Raw genomic sequence first — 20,162 nt, 5'->3', positions numbered from 1 at the left:
TTGACCAATATTTGACCGTTCCCTATATTTTATAATAATAACCTTTTACCGAAAAACTTGGATCTTGTTGAGGTTATTTTTCTTTGACTGAGGTAATAAAATTGAAACCATAATAAGTGTTGACACAAATACTATTTGAATACGATAAACTTTGGGCGTAAAAAAAAAATTGAAAGTCTATTGCATCAAAAAATTATGCAAAATGAATAAAATAATGTAAAGTTCAAAATTTAAACTCAATTCGAATAATTTGAGGTAGATATGGTAATAAAATCATTCAAAGAATAGGGAGTAATAAATCCAAATACTTACACAAGATTTAATGTATAGGTACCTAATAACTAACACAGAAATTGGCCTCGTTGTTTAGAACGCGCCTCTTCAATATTTTTGTCTATGTATTAAAAGAACAAACAAATGTCAAAACAATGTATTTTTTTCTGAAATTGGAGTAAAAATGTATTTATTGTGTACTTTATCAACTAAAGATCAACATGTTAAAAATAATAAATACGGATTATTCAATTATGATGTATTCTTATGTATGTAAATTATATTGAAGCTATCATATTTACTAAATAAAGCTGCTAAAATCCAATGCAACATGGAACGTACTTCGGAATTTGTAAGTAATTATTGATGTTGTGCATGTAAAATTGGGTAATCTACACATTTAGGTTGTCATAAACGACTTTTTATTTACATAAAAAAATATATTGCAATCATCCATTTATACTTACGTTCCGTGTGCACTAAATATATTTTTAGATATTTTGCACCTAACTCTATTTTTGGTCCTTACTGATTATTATATTTACCATACTCCTATCTGTGATTAATTACATAAATTTGGGATCTTATTGGCCTCCCGATTGTAACACAGAGCGTAATATCAGTTAATAACACTGCGTCAATACTATGAAGTGCCCTATGCACCATTGGGTTAGAAGAAAAAGAAGATGCTTAAAAAAAAAAACAAATATCAATTCTCAGCATGGTTAAATATAAAGTTGACACCGTTCAATTCCTGTGATGTGGTGCTTTATGCACCATTGAGTGTAGATAATGATCAGAGAGAAATTTGTTGTATATTTATAATTGTGGAAGCCAAGGTTAGCACCACTGATGTCCACACTTCTTCTGTTTTTTCCATGTTTTTCCGTCCTATACTTCAGGTAATAAATAGCCCAGGATGTTGTTTAAATAAATATTAAAGTGAAATTACAGTTATTTTTACTTAGATCCTCCTGAGAATAAAACCAGGGACAAACTTTTATTTAGTTTTTTTTTTCCATTGTTTTCTTTTACTGCATTTTGTCCTTAGAACAGAGTATTGTTTTTTTTTAGATGGGAGTTGCATTTATTATTTACCTTGCTATTTACGCACAAGATTTATAGATCAATTAGTGGATTTTTGTTTCTTATAGCTAAAAACATGTTTTATTTTAATCTGTGTTGGGAACAGGAGGGATAATCTAGTGTGAGCAATCAAGAACTTGTCAGCATTTGCCCGTTGCTGGGAGGAAACCACATAAAACTCCTCAGGAGAAACTGGACTGTTGACTGTCGTCAACAGGCCTTCTGTTCACGTTTCCAGGATTCGGCATTTTGTGTCCTTGCTTGGTTTATGGTACCAATGTCAGGATGAGAGTGTTGATGTTGACCTTACTTGGAGTGGATTCCATACCTCATACATTAGATTCAAACGTAATAATCACTATATTATAGAGCCAGGTCTGAATTTTTATATATATTTAGATATATGAAATCTTTTCACAGTTCCGGATGTCTCCATTGCCGACGGACCGGTGTTCGCCGGATCGCTATCTGGAGAGTGGGAAGGCGTACGGTCCGGCCACGAAACACGTGCTATACGTGGAGGTAGTGCCAAAGGGCTTTGTCAAGATAGAACATCTCACCGACATTGACGAGGTAACTGATAGAATTCGACACACTATGGGTATATTATGGATAAATCAGAATGCAAATTATGAAAAAGTTCTTCCTCTCTCTCTATTTTCATTTACCTTTAAGACGGACAGACTGCCAGTGAGCAGCAGTAGACTCAATCTGTAGCTTTCTGTATGCGCAAGTAGTTGACTTGCAATTCTTCAAGAATGTACTGAGAAGATTCAAATTTCATGAATTGATTCAACAGTCACTTTGTGGTAATATTTTTCCATTTTAATTCATGTTTTATTTGTTAAATACCGCTGTTTCTTAAAATCTGTGAGTTTACATATCGCTCACTCCTTTCAAGAACGTCATAAATCAAAATACTTGAATTTTCAGGAGAACGATTTTAAAGTTTAAAAATATAACACAATGTATTAAAAATAAATATCATGCCACTTATTGAACTTTTTACTGTGCAACAGATCTTTTTAGGTAAAACCTGAAGGTTTTTTCTCCATGTGAAAAATATTTTTTTTTATTTAAAAAAATAATTAAACAATACATTTTCTTCAAAATGCAAAAACAACATTTTCTGCCCTGTAGCGGGTAAATATTAAGTTAAAAATAGGCCTATTTTGCTGGGATATAGTACATTTTCTGGGCATTCCGAAAACATGCACAACTGAAAATTGACGATTTTTGATTTATGACGTTCTTGAAAGGAGTGAGCGATATATTCCGCATAGTTTTCAAACACCATACATTGTTTGAAAATGATGCAGAATGTATCGAAACATTTGCCAAAATAGATTTAAAAAAATAGTAGTACATATTTACCAAGTAAAACTTAAATTATAGATCCAAATTGTTTGTATCTTATATTTATAATGTATCTTTCCCTTCTTTCTAGAATATACAAGATCAGGACCCTTTAATGACAAGAGCGCACTCTCCTCCTATTCAATGTATCAGAAAACCAAACACTCCGGAAGAAATCAAGAAGAAAGAAAGAAAATCAAAAAGACACAAAGCTAAACGGGCAAAAAATAAATTCAGTCATCAAAAAAACCCCATAGTTAATGAATTGAAAACAGAGTTCGATAGCGAGATTATCGATGATATAAAACAAGACTCTATAGACGATTATGACATGTTGCCATCGCCAGACAGGTGCTCCAGTCCTGACTGGCCGGCCACTCCCCGGGAAAAGAAAACGATAATACAACGCGTGAAGAGAAAAACAAAGCAGTCTGTCGAACACACCAGTAGCACGTATTCGTGCAATCGTTCTAATTGTGACTACACGACCACCGAGTTCACCAAACTCAATTCGCATAAGAAGAACGATCATAAAGGTGGAAAAGATTTTCAGTGTGATCAGTGTATATACAGAGGAGCTACTGCATCGGATCTTAGGTATATAATTTTTTTTTTTTTTAAAAAACCCTTATCCGCACCCAACGGTGCATAGGGCACTGCATCATATAAACGCAGTGTTATCTTGATCGTTTACACATGAAGGAAAGGTGATCAGCCTTCCGCTTCAGGTACCATTCCAGGATAATATGGAATAAATATTACAGTGAAAAAATCACTTATATTTATTTTACCCCCCTTGGGAATCGAACCCGGGACCTTCAGAACGGTAGCCGAGCGTGCTGACCCTTACACTACGGAGGCGGACAAAATATATCACTTCCAAATTATGTCGAATAATTAGTCTCAAATACCAAATCTCATCGATTTAATTTATAAATCATTTTCTCCTCTTATCTTCTTTGTGGGCTACAATCTGTGTGATGTTTGGTTTGCTTCTTTCATGGTAAGTCTCTATTCTCTGCTTGTCTTTTCAACTCGGCTACAGCGCATGTCGGAGATAATGTGGTCCATACAGTTTAAGCGGGATTGTCTGCTGTAGTTTGTGCTTTCGCACAAACCTCCGCAATCATAAGAAGCAGGCCTGGATGTCTTATATTATGGTCTATCCATTTGGCTTACTTTATTTAGTAAGCATCTAGACTTCTCAGCACTGCTTAATACCTTGTTATTCCCTACATCTTCCGACCGATGAATCTCCAACATGCACTTATAGCACTACATCTCAAACACCACCCCAGTTCTGCCTGCTCGTTAGTCCACGTTTTGCTTCCATACAACAGTATGCTTCTGAATAGAGTTTCATTTAAGGTACCTTAGAATGGGGCTACTTGAACTTTGATGTGTTACTTGAGCCCAGTACAAAAAAGAGATTTAAAACTGTATTTGGTCTACAATAATGAACGTATCGTGACAATAAATGTCACCTGTCAGGGAAACAATGAATCATGTCGATACGTTCATTAATGTAGACCAAATATGTACAGATCTAAATATTTTTTTGTACTGGGCTCAAGTAACACATCAAAGTTAAAGTAGCCTTGTTCTACGGTACTTCTCTTATACGGTTGTGAAATTTTGTACCATACAAAGGCCTAGAATAGGCGTATACTTTGTAGCTTTGAGATCAGGTATGTATGACAAATTTTATTCGTGCAGTCATTGTATGTGAAGATAAGGAGTAAGACGCAGCAACCTATGATCACACCAATCAAATGGTCTCTCTATGTTTTACTATTGGTGCTTATATGTGATGCATGATATTGGTACTTATTATGTTTCCAGAAAGCATTACCGCCAGCATTCCGGAGAGATTCCGTACATCTGTAAGAAAAACGGATGTAACTTCCGAGCCAAACACAACAATAGTCTCGTATATCACACCAAAAAGGTATCTAATACTATTTTCGTGTCTTCTTATATAACCCTTGTCCTTGCTCAATGGTGCGTAGGGCATTACATCATATTGACGAAGCATCATCTTGATCTTTAATTATATTACCAATAACGCTGAGAAGTTCCTGATTGGCACACAATAGATTATCCCTCCTGTTCCCAACACAGATTTAAATTAAACGTCCTAAGGGTAAATAATAAATGCAACTCCGATCTAAAAAAATAATGGTTCACAGGAATATTAGTTTAAGAATGCAGTTAGTAATTTTAAATCGTATTACATCAAAATGAACATTGAATGATTGATTGTTAAAATATTAGTATTTGGACATCTGAAAATCTAGGACATTGGATCTTAAATTTTGCGATATCTGTTTTATATTACAATTAAAATTGTTGAAATAAGTGGTCAGCAAATGCTACTGCTGTTTGTCTTTGTGCTCACCGGGCCGCTTGCTTCCAGTACCACCCGACGGGCGAGCCCATGAAGTGCGACGCCTCGGAGACGTGCATCTTCAGCACGTACCTGAAGGCGGCCCTCAAGCACCACAAGATGATGCAGCACGGCGGCGGCAAGTCCCTGGTCTGCGAAATCTGCCCCTACAAGTAAGTCCTGCATCCGCTGAGTGGTATCCGAGCATGTGAGACTTGGGAAAATTGAACTCATTCACAGTACCCATATAAAGCTACCTGAACATATTGTAACCCAGGCGATGGATCGTCCTCGAAAGACATCTAGCGGAAGACCAAAAAAATTCATGGATGCTACAGAAAGATAACATGATTTGAAGGCATGGCCTAGGTGTATGATTGAAGGACCTACAACCTGTGGACGAGGAGAGCTGAGCCCAATAGTCTACAAAAACAATAAGAAGGAGCCAGAAAGAAGACAGTGTATAAAGTTATTAAGTTACTCATCATATATGTAGTTACAATTTTAAATATTCAAGCACATGTTACAATTATTATTTAATGAGTATTTCTTAGTCATGATCTCTTTGCAATCATGGATGATATGGTCCATAATACAATCTCTTTCATATCTAACCATCTCCATTATCCAATTATTTATTTTATTTATTTAAACTTCATGTACAGAAAATAAATAAGTACATTGGAGGGCTTATTGCTAGAAAGCAATATCTTCAACCAACCAAAAACAGACCAGTGATATTGATCAAAACGTTTAATACCATATGAAGCTGTTTGCAATCGATATATGAGGGAAGATAGTACTTGAACATTTAAAAAAACATAAATAAGAAATTAACATTTAAAAAAACATAAATTACAAAAGATGATAAAAGGAAAAAGGGAGTTTAGGGAAGGAGGTAGAAGGAAAAACTAAGGGAGGATTATCAATGGCTCTTTTATAATTAGTTCCGTTTTTTAATAATTTTATGAATAACGGGAGTAGATCAGGTATCTGTTGAGAAATTGAATATATTTTTATGTTTTTGTTTCTGATAGGTGCTACCTCATGGCGGACTTGCGAAAACATCACCGTGTCCATACAGGAGAGAGTCCATACGTGTGTGATTTTGAGGGGTGCCGCTACGCTTGTAAGATATCATCCAATCTCAAGAAACACAAGAGAATCCACACTGAAGAGAAGCCCTACTTCTGCGACGCTTGTGACTTTAGGTAAAGATATATGCTTCTTCTTTCTGGGGTTTATATGCCGCCTTTATAAGTAATATATATCTTTCTGTTATATTCTCCTGCCACTCCTAAATGCCCAATGTCCTCCCGACGTTAAACATTTTTGATGATGTCACAAAAACAACGAAACTGGTCATTAACCAACAAAACTTAATAGATAAAGCTGATGATAGTAGATAAACAAAGTATTTATTCCATTTCTCGCTGTAAGTAGTCTTTGTTTTTATATCATATTACATATTGTTATAGTGTTCAAATGTGTCCAAATCTTAGTTTACAAATGGATTCCACCTCCCTTAAGGTCTAGATGCACATGCTTATACAAAGGCATGCTATTATAGAGCTATTGCTACTTAGTAGCATGTGTGTATGTAATAATAATAAAAACCCTTATCCGCATCCAATGGTGGATAGGGCACTGCGTCATATAAACGCAGTGTTATCTTGATCGTTTACGCATGAAGGAAAGGTGATCAGCCCTCCGCTTCAGGTACCAGTCCAGAGTAATATTTAATAAATATTACAGTGAAAAAAATCACTTATATTTATTTTACCTCCCTTGGGAATCGAACCCGGGACCTCCAGAACGGTAGCCGAACGTGCTGACCATTATGTGTATGTACTTTGCTAAAAATATAAATAAAAAATCATCAGTCTTTTGATTTTCGAGCATTCTAACTGCAGCGCGGGTAGAAGGGGAGTGCTCTAAACGCATCTGAGCAGGTTTGCTTATGAGCATGCCAGTATCGATGTAAGTAAACGATCATGCGTATTTCAAGCAAATGTATACAGCTTGAGAGCATGCTCGTCTTAAGCATACTTATAATCATGCTTAATTAGTAGCATGTGTATCTGTACCTTTATGATCTATATATCAAATTTGTTTTTTTAATTTGTTATATGAAAATAAAGCAAGTAGTTTATGTAGATGAAAATATTGATGTTTTTACAGGGTTTCTAGTCTGATATTGACTGGTGTAAGTGATCGATTTATTTACTGATGTTTTGTTTATTTTCAGAACAAACTTTATCAACTCGCTGAAAGTGCACAAGAGAACGCACACCAACGAGCGTCCTTACTGCTGCGATCAGTGCGGCTATCGGTGCAACCACACTTCCAACCTCAAGAAGCATGTCGCCCGGGTGCATCCTGGAGTGCCCTACACATTCATCAGGAAATTAGCAGACTCCCAACCAACCTAGCAGGAGAAAGGGTATAAACGACATGCGTGATATAAAAAGACTTGTGTTTCGAGATTAACATACCCCAAAGGACAATCAACAGAACAACGCTTTTATATATTAAACTATATAATTTAATAGTTTTAATCAACAATATTATCACACTTAGGACGGGAAAGGTATTTCTACCCATTCGGTCGATTGATGCTTAAGTACGGGAAGGGTATTTTTACCTTCTGCGCCGGCCTCATTTCAAAGTCAGAAAAGAAGGAATTATCCAATGTTTTTTTTATAAATATTATGTACCAATCCTTTTTTTATGGTCTTAACTATATGTACATAATTATCAAATCCCGTCGCCAGTGGTCTGCGGGTGTAAATTAATTCATTGTAAGAAAAAAATCATTTGTCTAACCGTTAAAATGTTTTTGAGTTTAAGTCTGTATGATATCTAATCAACAACCTTTCAACTGTAGATGGCAGTGCAATGTGTGTTTTATGTATAAAATGATTCATTCAGGAATAAAATCTGCCGACGTAACTTGTAGGCTCATACTCTCTTGAGTGTTGAGAAATATTATTTTATGTACGACAATACTTTGAATAATATTTCTAACAACATTTATACTTTAGAACGTTCCGGGATAATTCTCAAATGTGCCAAAACTGCTTTATCTTAAAATTAATGTTTATATGTTTTTTTAAGAATGTCTCTCAATAAATATTTTATATTATTTTATCAAATAATCTCATACATGTGGCAAGGTTTTCAATAATGCAATTTTTTTAATACAAATATGTTTGATAAAGTGAAATGTACTTATGATTCATATATTAAATTTTGTGAACAGTGCTACTTTTTTTATGGTTTTTAATTTATGCTAGTTTTGGGAGAGCATTCCTCCGCTCGAAAAGTAATTTAAATATAAAATTTTATTCATACAGAAATACTGTTAGGGTGCAAGAAGATGTGTTATAAAATGAATGTCGAAGTTATTATTTGAGTGAAATATGTTTTAACACGCTTTTGTGAATGTGTTTTGTCATGTGTTTATTACTGTTATGTTAAGATTGAATTTTTAAAATATAGATAATTTAATAAAAATGTGTGTTGTAAATATTAGCGTGAAGTAATTATTTTATTAAAGGGTAACAAAAAATATGTGTAAATATATAAAAAAGCTGACATTTTTGAAAGTTCATTTTATTTACTGCCATTTCCAAATGTCAAATAAAAAAAATTATAAGCTGTGAATGTATCCCAAACAAATCTTTCTGTATTTTCAGTCACCATGCCATATATATTTTACAATTTTATTTCTTTTTATCTATGTCAAACATTTATTTGTGTAATTCTGTAAGAAAGAAAATAAAAAATTCTAAATCTCCGTTTTTTTTGTATTCAAAAATTCATATCACAAAAAAATCAATTCAAAATTACAAGAAAACTTTTCATTTATTAAATAAGGATATAATTTTGAAATCCCCCTGAAGGTAGAAACTAAACACAAACAAATCTGAACTGCATACCCTCATCACCCCTAACTTTGCTCAAGGCACTGTTTTTGATTTATGCAGAATAAGGTTACATAAAATCATGAAAAAAATGTTTTTTAATTGACTTGAAGGGGGGGCCTCTCAGGAATACAATCCAAAACATTTATTGTTTCATTCAAATAGTCTTATGTTCAGGTATAAAAGAGATAAGCTGAAATATCCAAATAGGAACATAATAATTGGCCGTTTAATTTTGTCAGTCTCCGTGGTGTAGTGATTAGCATGTTTAGCTACCGTGCTGGAGGTCCCGGGTTCGATTCCCAGGGGGGGTGAAAAAAATTATAAGTGATTTTCACTCAATTATTTAATATTGCCCTGGACTGGTCCCTGAAGCGCTAGAGTGATCACCTTGCCTTCATGTAAGTTACGATCAAAATAACACTGCATCAATACAATGCAGTGCCCTATGCACCATTGGATGCGGATAAGGGTAAGAAGAAGAAGAAGATATTTTAAAATCATTAAAGGGCTCTAAAAGAAAGTTTAATTATTTTTACAAACATCTTTATAAAAATGCAAATATCTTCAGTGTGAATGTAGGCTTTTACAATTTTTGTACGTAAGAACTAATTGAAAAGCCTATATCTATTTATTACGTCAAAATCAGAGTATTCATAAATTTGTAATAACTACCGATCTAGTTCAGTGCAATATCTATGTCGATCGCGCTGTCACTTTTCGTTAACAAATTGTGTCGAGTGAAAGGGAATTTTGCTCGAGTTTTCATTCAGCGTGTGTCATTGGACTCAATCGGAATGTGTTCAGTTTGAGGTGCTTTGTGATTATTCCGTGAAAATACTCTAGGTTTTTTTAATTTATCCGACTGAGTGAAATATCATTATATAACCTTTAAACTCGATTAAAATCTGCCTATATACTACGGTAAGTCTCACAAAGTCACAGCTATTAAAATATTTCTTTCACAATTTATTGTTGGATACTAATTATTTATAATTAGGAAAATATTTTCTAAATCTTTCTACCTTTTGCCCGTATATAGTGACTAAGTCGATCAAACATATGCTAGATTTTTAACGTTATGATAAAAAAGAAAATACGCAAATTTGTGTTTATTTGTTGTCTTTAAACATTTCTGGGCTTATTTATTCCAGAAATAGGTTTGCTAAATTTATAAAATTATTATAACAAATTCTAGCTAATCATTTATTATTTATTATCTTCTAGAGATGTGTACAAAATGTCGGTATCCAAGTTTCACTAGCTTGTACGGTATTGATACCCGAGTATCCTACCCATTACTTACTTTTCTCCTCCATTCCCTTTCCCGGATAGAAGTAATGTCCTTCACCGTGAGCTCCGTCACTTGCGTCATCTGAATCCCATTAAATTTATTCCACACCCATTTCAAATGAGAACATATTACCAGTGTATATTTTACACAAGCTCGTATGGATATGCACCCTGAGTGCCCTATCCATAACCGATACTCTAATCTTCTTTTACTTTCTTTTAGTACCTATTGATCCTCTTCCATTTCCTTTCCCAAATCTGTCTTTATCCATGGATTTGAATCGCAGGATCGATCGTCCTAGCTTCATATAATTACATCGATTCAATACGGTGCCCTATGTACCACAGGAGTTGATATAAGAAAAAGAAGAAGATGTTTATTTTATGCAATATGTATTGACAGTATTTTGAGTGTGTCCAAATATTTGTTCGCAAATCTAGGTTGTCCACATAGGAATTATTTACATTAACATATCATTTTTTTAGCGTCTCTAGTATGTAAAGTAATTCTGGAAGAATATTACGTCATTTCATGAAGGTCTCTGCTAAATAAAATAAAAACTTACTCAATTCCACCATAGATAGTGCCGAGAACTAGATGTAAAAGGTGTCAATTATAGAATATATACCACTCTTTGAATAGTGTGGTTGTCAATCATGGATAAAATGGTGAATGTTACGCGTGTATAAAGTGATCGCTAAAACCAGCCTACGATAGGGTGTAAGCCCTGTTAATACCTAGATTTAAATATCCTTCAATATGTATTGTTTTTAACACGTTTAACGCCAGTACTAAAATTTGTCAATTTTGAAATAGGGTATTATCACTCGGGGGGAATATCCAATTTAACATACTCAACCTACAAAGGATTGTGCTTACACTGTTTTGTGTTTATAACGATCGATATAATCAATATTTTCATTCATCATTTCCTTTTGCAAAATTCGCCTTCGTAAAAACGTTGTTTTCGTAAGTTGGTAACGAATGACGTCACAGTAACGAATCCACACTACTACAGTATCTACTCAATGAATTAGGGCCACCCATTATTTTTTTGAATACTCTGAAATCTTTTGGATTATTATATTTATTTTACATAAATACTTTAAGTTTTCTATTGATATCTAATATCATGTATATTACCTTCAATAATATGTAAAATATACCTGGATCATTAAAGCCTTTACAAAATTTCAAACCCTTTTTCTGAGAAAGGTCTCTAATTAGCACAGGTAGACAGATAATTGAAAGTTCAAAAAATAGTCTTATCTCATTTATTAGTGAAGTTTCTTGAGTTCTGGTTGTTGTTTTGTTCAGAGAGGTTATATAGTTATCGTGTTTTGTGAAAAAAACTTAATTTTTAATTTCAGTTAATAAAGTATAAAATTTTTTTGTAAACACAAGTGTTTTTTTTGAAAAGGACAAAATGGGAAAAAGTAAAGACATTTCCGAGGAAAAAAAGTCTAGTGTTATAGTGCTACTGAAATTAGAAATACTATCTAATAGAGAAATTTCAAAAAAAGAAAACGTTTCTCGTCAAACAGTGGACAGAATTTCAAAATCAATAAAAAATCAGTCACCCGCCACCAGCAATCGGCGAAAGAACTGTCGTAGGATTAGAAAAACAACACCGAGGACTGATCGAAAAATCGTTCAAAGTGCCTTAGAAAACCGTAGTGCATCAGCAAAAACATTAAAAATAAAATTGGAAGAAGAGGGTATAAATATATCGGTATCAACACTGAGGCGACGTCTTTACGAAGTAAATCTGAAATGCAAGCGCCCTGTAAAAGTACCAAAATTGACACCACGAATGAAAGCGGATCGATTAAAATGGGCCAGGCTACATCGAAATTACTCGGTAGATGATTGGAAAAAGGTATTTATTTTAATTGAATTTTCAACATATCATTTTAGTAAATAAACTTATATATTTGAATTAAACTTAAATTTTCATTATTTTTCAGGTCATCTTTAGTGATGAGTGCCGGTTAGAAGCCGTGACAGAGAGCCGTCGATTCGTCAGGAGAACACCAATGGAACGTTACAATGAGGCCTGTGTGGTAAAAGTTATCAAACACCCCCCTGCAACAATGATATGGTCATGTATTATTAACAATTTACCTGGGCCGTTGTTTTTCGTGGAAGGAACAATGAACCAAAATTCCTATAAGCAGGTCTTCGAACGAATTTTATTGCCCTTCTACCATACACTCGACCCAACAGAAGGTCCATACACCTTCATGCAGGGCCAGGACCTTGCCACCGGGCTAAATCAATAATAAAATTTTTGTCTAACAAAAATCTGCCTTTGCTCCCCTGGCCTGGAAATTTTCCGGACCTTAATCCTATAGAAAACGTATGGAGCATGTTAAAAAATAAGGTAAACTCATTTCCAAATCCGACAGTAGACTGTCTAAAAAAAAATATTCAAAAAATTCGGTCAGAAGACGAAGAAATAAAAAACATGATAAAACAGTGCATTTTAAGTATGCCAAAAAGAATTGAGGCAGTTATTTCTGCCAAAGGTGGAAATACTAAATACTAACTATATTTATATGAATATATATGCATAATTTAAGCGTAATAAAGTGTTCATGTGTAAATAAAATTCAATGTTGTTTTATTCAAGGTTTTCTCTGAGTTATTCCTGTTTGAATTGAGAAATTGCGCGAAATTCTGCGTGGCCCTAATTCATTGAGTAGATACTGTACTATTACAGCTCTATAAAGCAGATACATAAAAGGATACGCCCTATAACACACCCGATGACGTTGAATTTGATGACGTATAGCGGTGTCCGTTTTTCGTTTTATTAAATTATCTACAGTTTAAACCTTAATATCTCCCTTACTTCTCTTCAGATTTCAATAATAATGTTACCGATAGTCTTGTGATTTTTCATATTAATTTATTAGCCAATAATAACACACGAGAATGATCCATTCACAAAAAAAAGAACTTTTCAGTAATTTACGTATTTTAATTTATTCAATTATTTTATTTGACGATGGGTCACCGGTGTCCCCCATGGCGCTGCGGTCCAACACAGGCGAGGTCACCGGTGCCCCCATGGCGTTTAACGTGTTGCAAATATAAAACATTAAGTGATAAATCATCTTTGTAATATACGTATTTTAATAATATAATGTATTTAGTTTATTCAATTATTTTATTTGACGATGGGTCACCGGTGTCCCCCATGGCGCTGCGGACCAACACAGGCGAGGTCACCGGTGCCCCCATGGCGTTTAACGTGTTATAAATATAAAACATGGAGTGGTAAATCATCTGATGTTTGAATGGCAATGGAAATATTATTACATACTGATGTTCAACAACATTATTCATTAATTGTTGTACAGTTTTAAACAATTTTATTTTACAATAACATCGCTGCGAGCCAAGTTTATTGATATACAATCTACGATACACAATGCATACAATAATAACTTGAATCGAACAATTGACTACGTAGCGTATTGTTTCATGAAACGCTGGATGTAGTAACTCGACTGCAAAACATATGAAATATAATTTTAAATGATCAAGATATTAATTTTACAACATTTTGAGTGTGTCCATATACTTGTTCACATATCGCTCACTCCTTTCAACAACGTCATAAATCAAAAAAACTGTTTTTTTTCAGGAGATCGTTTTTAAAGTTCAAAAATATAATACAATTTATTAAAAATAAATATCAAGCCTCTTATTGAACTTTTTACTGTGCAACAGATCTTTTTAGGTAAAACCTGAAGGTTTTTTCTCCATTTGAAAAATATTAAGTATATTTTAAAAAAATAATTAAACGATACCTTTTCTTCAAAATGCAAAAACAATACTTTCTGCCCTGAAGCGGGTAAATATTAAGTTAAAAATATACCGCTTTTGGTGGGATATAGTACATTTTTTGGGCATTCCAAAAACATGCACAACTGAAAACTGACGATTTTTGATTTATGAAGTTCTTGAAAAAAGTGAGCGATATCTAGATTATCTCCAACAGTAGGAGTTATTTTTCACATTATAAAAATTACGAAAAATAACTCCTATAATTGGAGAAAATCCAGATGTGTGAACAAGTATTTGGACACACTCAAAATCTTGTAAATAATATTAACTGGTCAAATTATAAGCTAAAATAAAAAAAAAAAAGAAAATGATATTTTCTGGCGTTTCTCGTGTATGTGATTTATAATCCTGGATTCGGACCTTACGTACTAACGAAAGGGTTTCTGCTCAGTAAAAAAGCTTCTTTTCGTTTCACCAATAGATGTCTCTAGTGAAGTTCTAGTGATTCAAGAACAATGTTTCAAAATTGGTTCATATATATATAGAACTTCCAAGAATTTGAGTAGTGTGGTTGTCAATAATGGGTAGAATTGTTGAGTGTTAAACGTGTGTAAAGTGATCACTTAAACCAACCTGTGACGGTCGTCAGCCCCGTAAATGCCCAGACTTCCATATTCTTCTTCATCTTTGATGATATGTCAAAAAATAATATAATTAACTTTAATTTAAAAAAAATTAATACTTGTATAATACCACTTATTGAGTTTTATTTCGTTACACACGACTAGTTTCGAAAACTACAGTTGTTTTCATCGGCAGGTGATAAGGAAAACTAACGAGCAAAAAAAAAAACTCACCAGCGGCGTTAAGGTTACTTAGTTTCTTAATAAATATAAGTGATTTTACGCTCTAATATTTATTTTATCTGGCTGTGGCTCAGTCTTGTAAAAGTTGAAAGAAAGAAAATAGAAGCTATACATTTCCAGATTGTTTAATTTCGCAACGCTTTTATATAAAAGTATTGCAGCTGTCAGAAAGCATGCTGTCCGCCATGAGCAATGATTAGATTTTCGTGTATCTCTACTACGATCAACAGATGATGCAGCCATTGTAGTAGATTAAGAATAAATAAAATAAAAATAAAAACATGTTTTACCTGTTGCAGGTATATAAAAACACGTGCGTATTAGAATTGTGTCGGGTTGTGGTCCCGCGGTTACTGTCGCGGACTATTAAGTCGGAGTTTCTCGGTTCGAACCCACTCTACCACGATTTGATACATATTTCTAATAATGAGAGGCTCACAGAAATAGTATGAAATCGAAATATTTGTGTAAATAATAAAAACACAGATATTTCGCTGTATTTTTTTCTTCACTGTAAATTTACTTATAGGGTAATGGTAAGTGCGTTTGGTTTTCCACCTTGCTGTGGGTCCTGGGTTCGATTTCCACGGCGGTCAAGGTAAAAATAATAAAAATAATAAATAATAAAATCCTATTGAATTACGATTTTTTCGTTGCTATTTTCATAGATATTATTTCCGTGATTGGTTACCCTTTACTCTCACTACCGACGCGATATCCCTCCATCGCTCCACACTCTCGACTCGGCAGTCCGCAGCGGAGTAGGTCCGAGGAGTGGCGACTGGCTGCCTTTGATTTTGTCCCAAGGCTTATTATTATAATGTAAATTATCGGACCAATCAGAACGGGCCACGTGCGATGTAATAGTGTCGAGTTCCGAGTATTTAGCCTAGAATTTTCACTCGTGAATTACAAGAAATTACAGTAACTTTAAACATAAAGAGTAAATCTACTCACGAGTAGGTATTTATTATAGGCTATAAAACTAAATATTTTCGTCTACTTTTAAACTAGTCGTGTGTAATGAAATAAAACTTAATAAGTGGTATTATACAAGTGCTTAATTTTTACTTGTCATTCCACAAAGTATTCCGAATCAATAAATAAATTAAAGTAACTTTAAACATAAAGAGTAAATCTACTCACGAGTAGGCATAGGCTATGAAACTTAAAAAGTTGAAGCCTGAGTAGGATCATGATAAGCGGTGCTGCATAAGCCGTAGCTAGATTTCAGAGTCACTTGGACGTTAGGTAATTTAAAAAATAAACATGAATTACTAGAAATTATAGTAAGTTTAAACATAAAGAGTAAATCCACTCACGAGTAGGTATTTATTATAGGCTATAAAACTACATATTTTCGTCTACTTTTAAACTAGTCGTGTGTAATGAAATAAAACTTAATAAGTGGTATTATACAAGTGTTTAATTTTTAAATTTTTACTTGTCATTCCACAAAGTTGATGCCGAATCAATAAATAAATTAAAGTAACTTTAAACATAAAGAATAAATCCACTCACGAGTAGGTATAGGCTATAAAAACTAAATATGTTCGTCTACTTTCAAACTAGTCGTGTGTAATGAAATAAAACTTAATAAGTGGTATTATACAAGTGTTTAATTTTTAAATTTTTACTTGTCATTCCACAAAGTTGATGCCGAATCAATAAATAAATTAAAGTAACTTTAAACATAAAGAATAAATCCACTCACGAGTAGGTATAGGCTATAAAAACTAAATATGTTCGTCTACTTTCAAACTAGTCGTGTCTAATGAAATAAAACTTAATAAGTGGTATTATACAAGTGTTTAATTTTTACTTGTCATTCCACAAAGTTAATGCCGAATCAATAAATAAATTAAAGTAACTTTAAACATAAAGAGTAAATCCACTCACGAGTAGGTATAGGCTATAAAACTTATAAAGTTGAAGCCTAAGTAGGGACATGATAAGCGGTGTTGCATAAGCCGTACCTAGATTTAAAAGTCACTTGGGCGTTAGGTATTTAAAAAAAATAGTGTCTAGTTCCGAGATCCGACTTCTAAGCGTAACAGTAACACACGATATTGTGAGTGTGTCTAAATCTTTGTTCACAAATCAGGGTTTATCCACTTAGGAGTTTATTATATTGCGTTGACGCTCGTTGGAAAAAAGTACGCTCAAAAGAGTGTACTTTTTTTAAATGTGAAAATATGGTACGTCAGTGTTGAAACATCTAATAGATCTTGAAAAATAGAATTCAATATCATATGCTTAAAATACGATTTTCACCCAAGAACTTTACATGGATAAAGTAGCCAATGACAAGTTGTAAGCCCTGTAAATGGCCAGACTTCCATATTCCCTCCGTGTAAAATATGCTCTGTCTAGGCATATAATACACCTTGAAAATATTTATTGTCAAATACCCAATAAACAATTTTTACACAAGAACTTTACATGGATAAATCAGCCAATGACAAAAGCTGTAAATCCTGTAAATAATGCCCAGACTTCCATATTCCCACCGTAAAAAATGTGCTCCGTCTGTGTTGAGATATATTATACATCTACCATGTATTTAGTATCCAATACAACAGTAACATTGAACATACGATTTTCACACGAGAACTTTACATGGATAAAGCAACCAATGACTTGTTGTAAACCCTGTAAATACCCGGGCTTCCATATTCTCTTCGTATTTATTTATTTATTTATTTATTTATTAAACGGCTGAAGCCTTTAAAGTAATACATATAATACATATATACAGTATCTAATACAAAAAAAAATAAAAAATACACAAATGAATACACTAATAGAGAAACAAAAAATCTTGTAACAAATAGTCTTATAACATAAAATCATAATTAAAAAAATAAAATAAAATAACAAGTAGTAAGCACTAGTAAATAGTAAATACACGTCTCCTTCAAACACTATCGGTGAGCAGTAAGAGAGAGTGAAACACAACGTTTAAATTTATCCATTATAACATGGAGAAGAAATGCTGAGAAAGTACAGATTTCAAGGAGGATAACAATATATTGAATAAATCTATACTTTCAAAAGCATTGGCTAACATGTGAAGCCGCGAAATCGGAGAGAACATGGCATAGTTTGCATTACGTACAAATACTGCGAATAAAGATTTTTGCCTAGTACCTCTTTGGCGCACGCTAAGCTTTATTTGGTTTAGGAGATCAGGGCTGTCCAAAAAATTGTTAATAATTTTATATAACAGAAACAGATCAGTGATTTCCCTTCTATCACTTAGATTTATCAATTTATGTATAAAAAAATATACTCTGTAGAATAATGTAATATTATATACGTATAACGCAATTTTTAAAGTCGTTTGGTCATGTTAATTTGCGTCTTATCGTCTTCTCCCAAACATCGGTCAAGTTCATTGATTACTACTTTCATTTCTCGACCACTAATGATAGTCGTACGTTTTTATGTATTGAACGGCTACTCGGGTATTAGCAGGTCGACGACTCAAGTGATTTTTTTTAATCATTTCGCTGACTTGTTGCTTGCAGTTCCCTGCCTGATCTTCGATATCAAACAGCGATGTCACTTCGCGACGAGTGTCCGAAGACAAGGATAGAATTTTGCTTGTGTTTTGTATTGTTTCTTCTTCCTCCTTCTTCTTCAAACCCTTATCCGCACCCCAATGGTGCATAGGGAACTGCATCATGTATACGCAGTGTTATCTTGATTGTTAACACATGAAAGAAAGTTGATCAGTTCTCCGTCTCAGGTACCAGTCCAGGGTAATATTGAATAAATATGAATAATAGAGTGAAAAAAAATATTTGACCCCTCCCCCCCGGAATCGAACCTGGGACCTCCAGCATGGTAACCAAACACCCTAACCGTTGCACCACAGGCGGACAACTGTACTGTTTATTTATATCCAAATACATTGTTCATATTAAAAAAAAAACTGTATTCATACCATATAACGGACTTTAACGGACACCTCTCCCCAATAAGTCCGTTATATCGAGGTTTTACTGTACTGTCAACGCTTGTGGATTGCAAATGACAAAGCAACACGAACACATACAATATTCCGTTCAAATCACTCGTCTTTATTTATTTATTTAATTTTTTTTCGGTGTCTTCTTCTTCTTCGTGTGTCGTGTCAGGTCCTCCTAGTCGACTATAAATTGAGAGTATGTGTCCCTGTCTCGGGCAGCTCTAAAAAGCGCCTAGACTGTTCTGATCCCCGTCCAATTTCTTATATTCCGACATTCGACTCTTTGTTTTAGACACAAAAAACCGTGACGTTTCTTGGTGATTACTATTCTATAATAAATGATAAACAAGTTACGCATTCGTTTAAAAAAACAAGTTGCTGAATTAAACACTGAAACTATTACATAATATTCCAAATGTTATTGTTGTGTGATAAAATTTCTATACAATCTGAAAATATCAGGGCTCTGCCCAAAAAATGCCAAATCTCCGTCGCGAGATTATATTCTTTACATGATTTTTTTCACATCTCAACATAGATGAAGAAGAATTTGGAAGACTGGGCATTATGGCCAGACTTTATTATTCTTCACATATTACAGGGCTTATGACCGTCATAGGCTGGTTTCAATCCAGCCTATGACGGTCATAAGACCTGTAAATGCCCAGACACTTTGCGGAACAATGGTCTAAGTGACTTTAGCTACGGCTTATGAAACACCGCTTATCATGACTACTCAGGCTTCAACTTTTTAAGTTTTATAGCCTATGCCTACTCGTGACTGGTCTATGTTTAAAGTTAATGTACAATTTCATGTAATTCATGAGTGAAAATTCTAGGCAAAAACACTCGCATTGGCTGCATTTCCCTGCATTGGCTTTTCATAGCATCCTATATATGGCCTTTTGGAGGGGATGGCATCTAGCTTCCTATCGGTCGATTCTCTTTCTCCTCAGTACAACGTTGCCTTTTACTATATTATTTTATTACATTGACTATATTATCATTTCTTCCTTTAACTTTTAAGCTTTTTATGCGGTTGAGGAAATTGTATGAACTTTTCGTAACAAGGCCACACTTTTGTCATTAGAAAGTCATATGAGAACCTTGTGCGTGGAATTCAGACATGTTTTTGATTGTTACCGAATGTGTGTTATTTTGTTAGTTCCGCAAGTGTCCATGATATTAAATTGTAACAAAATATATT

The 20,162-nt window shown here is 33.8% G+C and overlaps 2 protein-coding genes across 3 annotated transcripts in view; both read left to right on the top strand.

The window, feature by feature from the left end:
* Window positions 1-392: 392 nt before the first annotated feature.
* LOC148307322 (uncharacterized) lies at window positions 393-8,900 on the top strand. Its single transcript, XM_088263641.1, has 7 exons — window positions 393-625; window positions 1,780-1,932; window positions 2,807-3,312; window positions 4,558-4,663; window positions 5,132-5,274; window positions 6,139-6,312; window positions 7,350-8,900. The coding sequence occupies exons 1-7, from the start codon at window positions 605-607 to the stop codon at window positions 7,531-7,533; spliced, it is 1,287 nt and encodes a 428-aa protein (XP_088119767.1). The 5' UTR covers window positions 393-604; the 3' UTR covers window positions 7,534-8,900.
* A 793-nt stretch (window positions 8,901-9,693) lies between these two features.
* Window positions 9,694-20,162, top strand: part of Ctr1A (Copper transporter 1A) — a 43,821-nt gene continuing 33,352 nt past the window's right edge. The window contains exon 1 of one of the 2 annotated variants that reach the window (XM_088263732.1): window positions 9,694-9,951. The gene's annotated coding sequence lies outside the window, so the exon portion shown is untranslated. The remainder of the gene's footprint in view (window positions 9,952-20,162) is intronic. The other variant, XM_088263733.1, reaches the window with a different exon arrangement.

The sequence above is a fragment of the Brachycentrus maculatus genome, unplaced genomic scaffold (genome assembly GCF_059751285.1).
Source record: "Brachycentrus maculatus isolate JH-2025_06_01 unplaced genomic scaffold, ASM5975128v1 h1tg000202l, whole genome shotgun sequence".
Classification (NCBI taxonomy): Eukaryota; Metazoa; Arthropoda; class Insecta; order Trichoptera; family Brachycentridae; genus Brachycentrus; species Brachycentrus maculatus.
The sequence above is the reverse complement of the archived record's forward strand: the minus strand, read 5'-3'. Positions and strand labels throughout refer to the sequence as shown.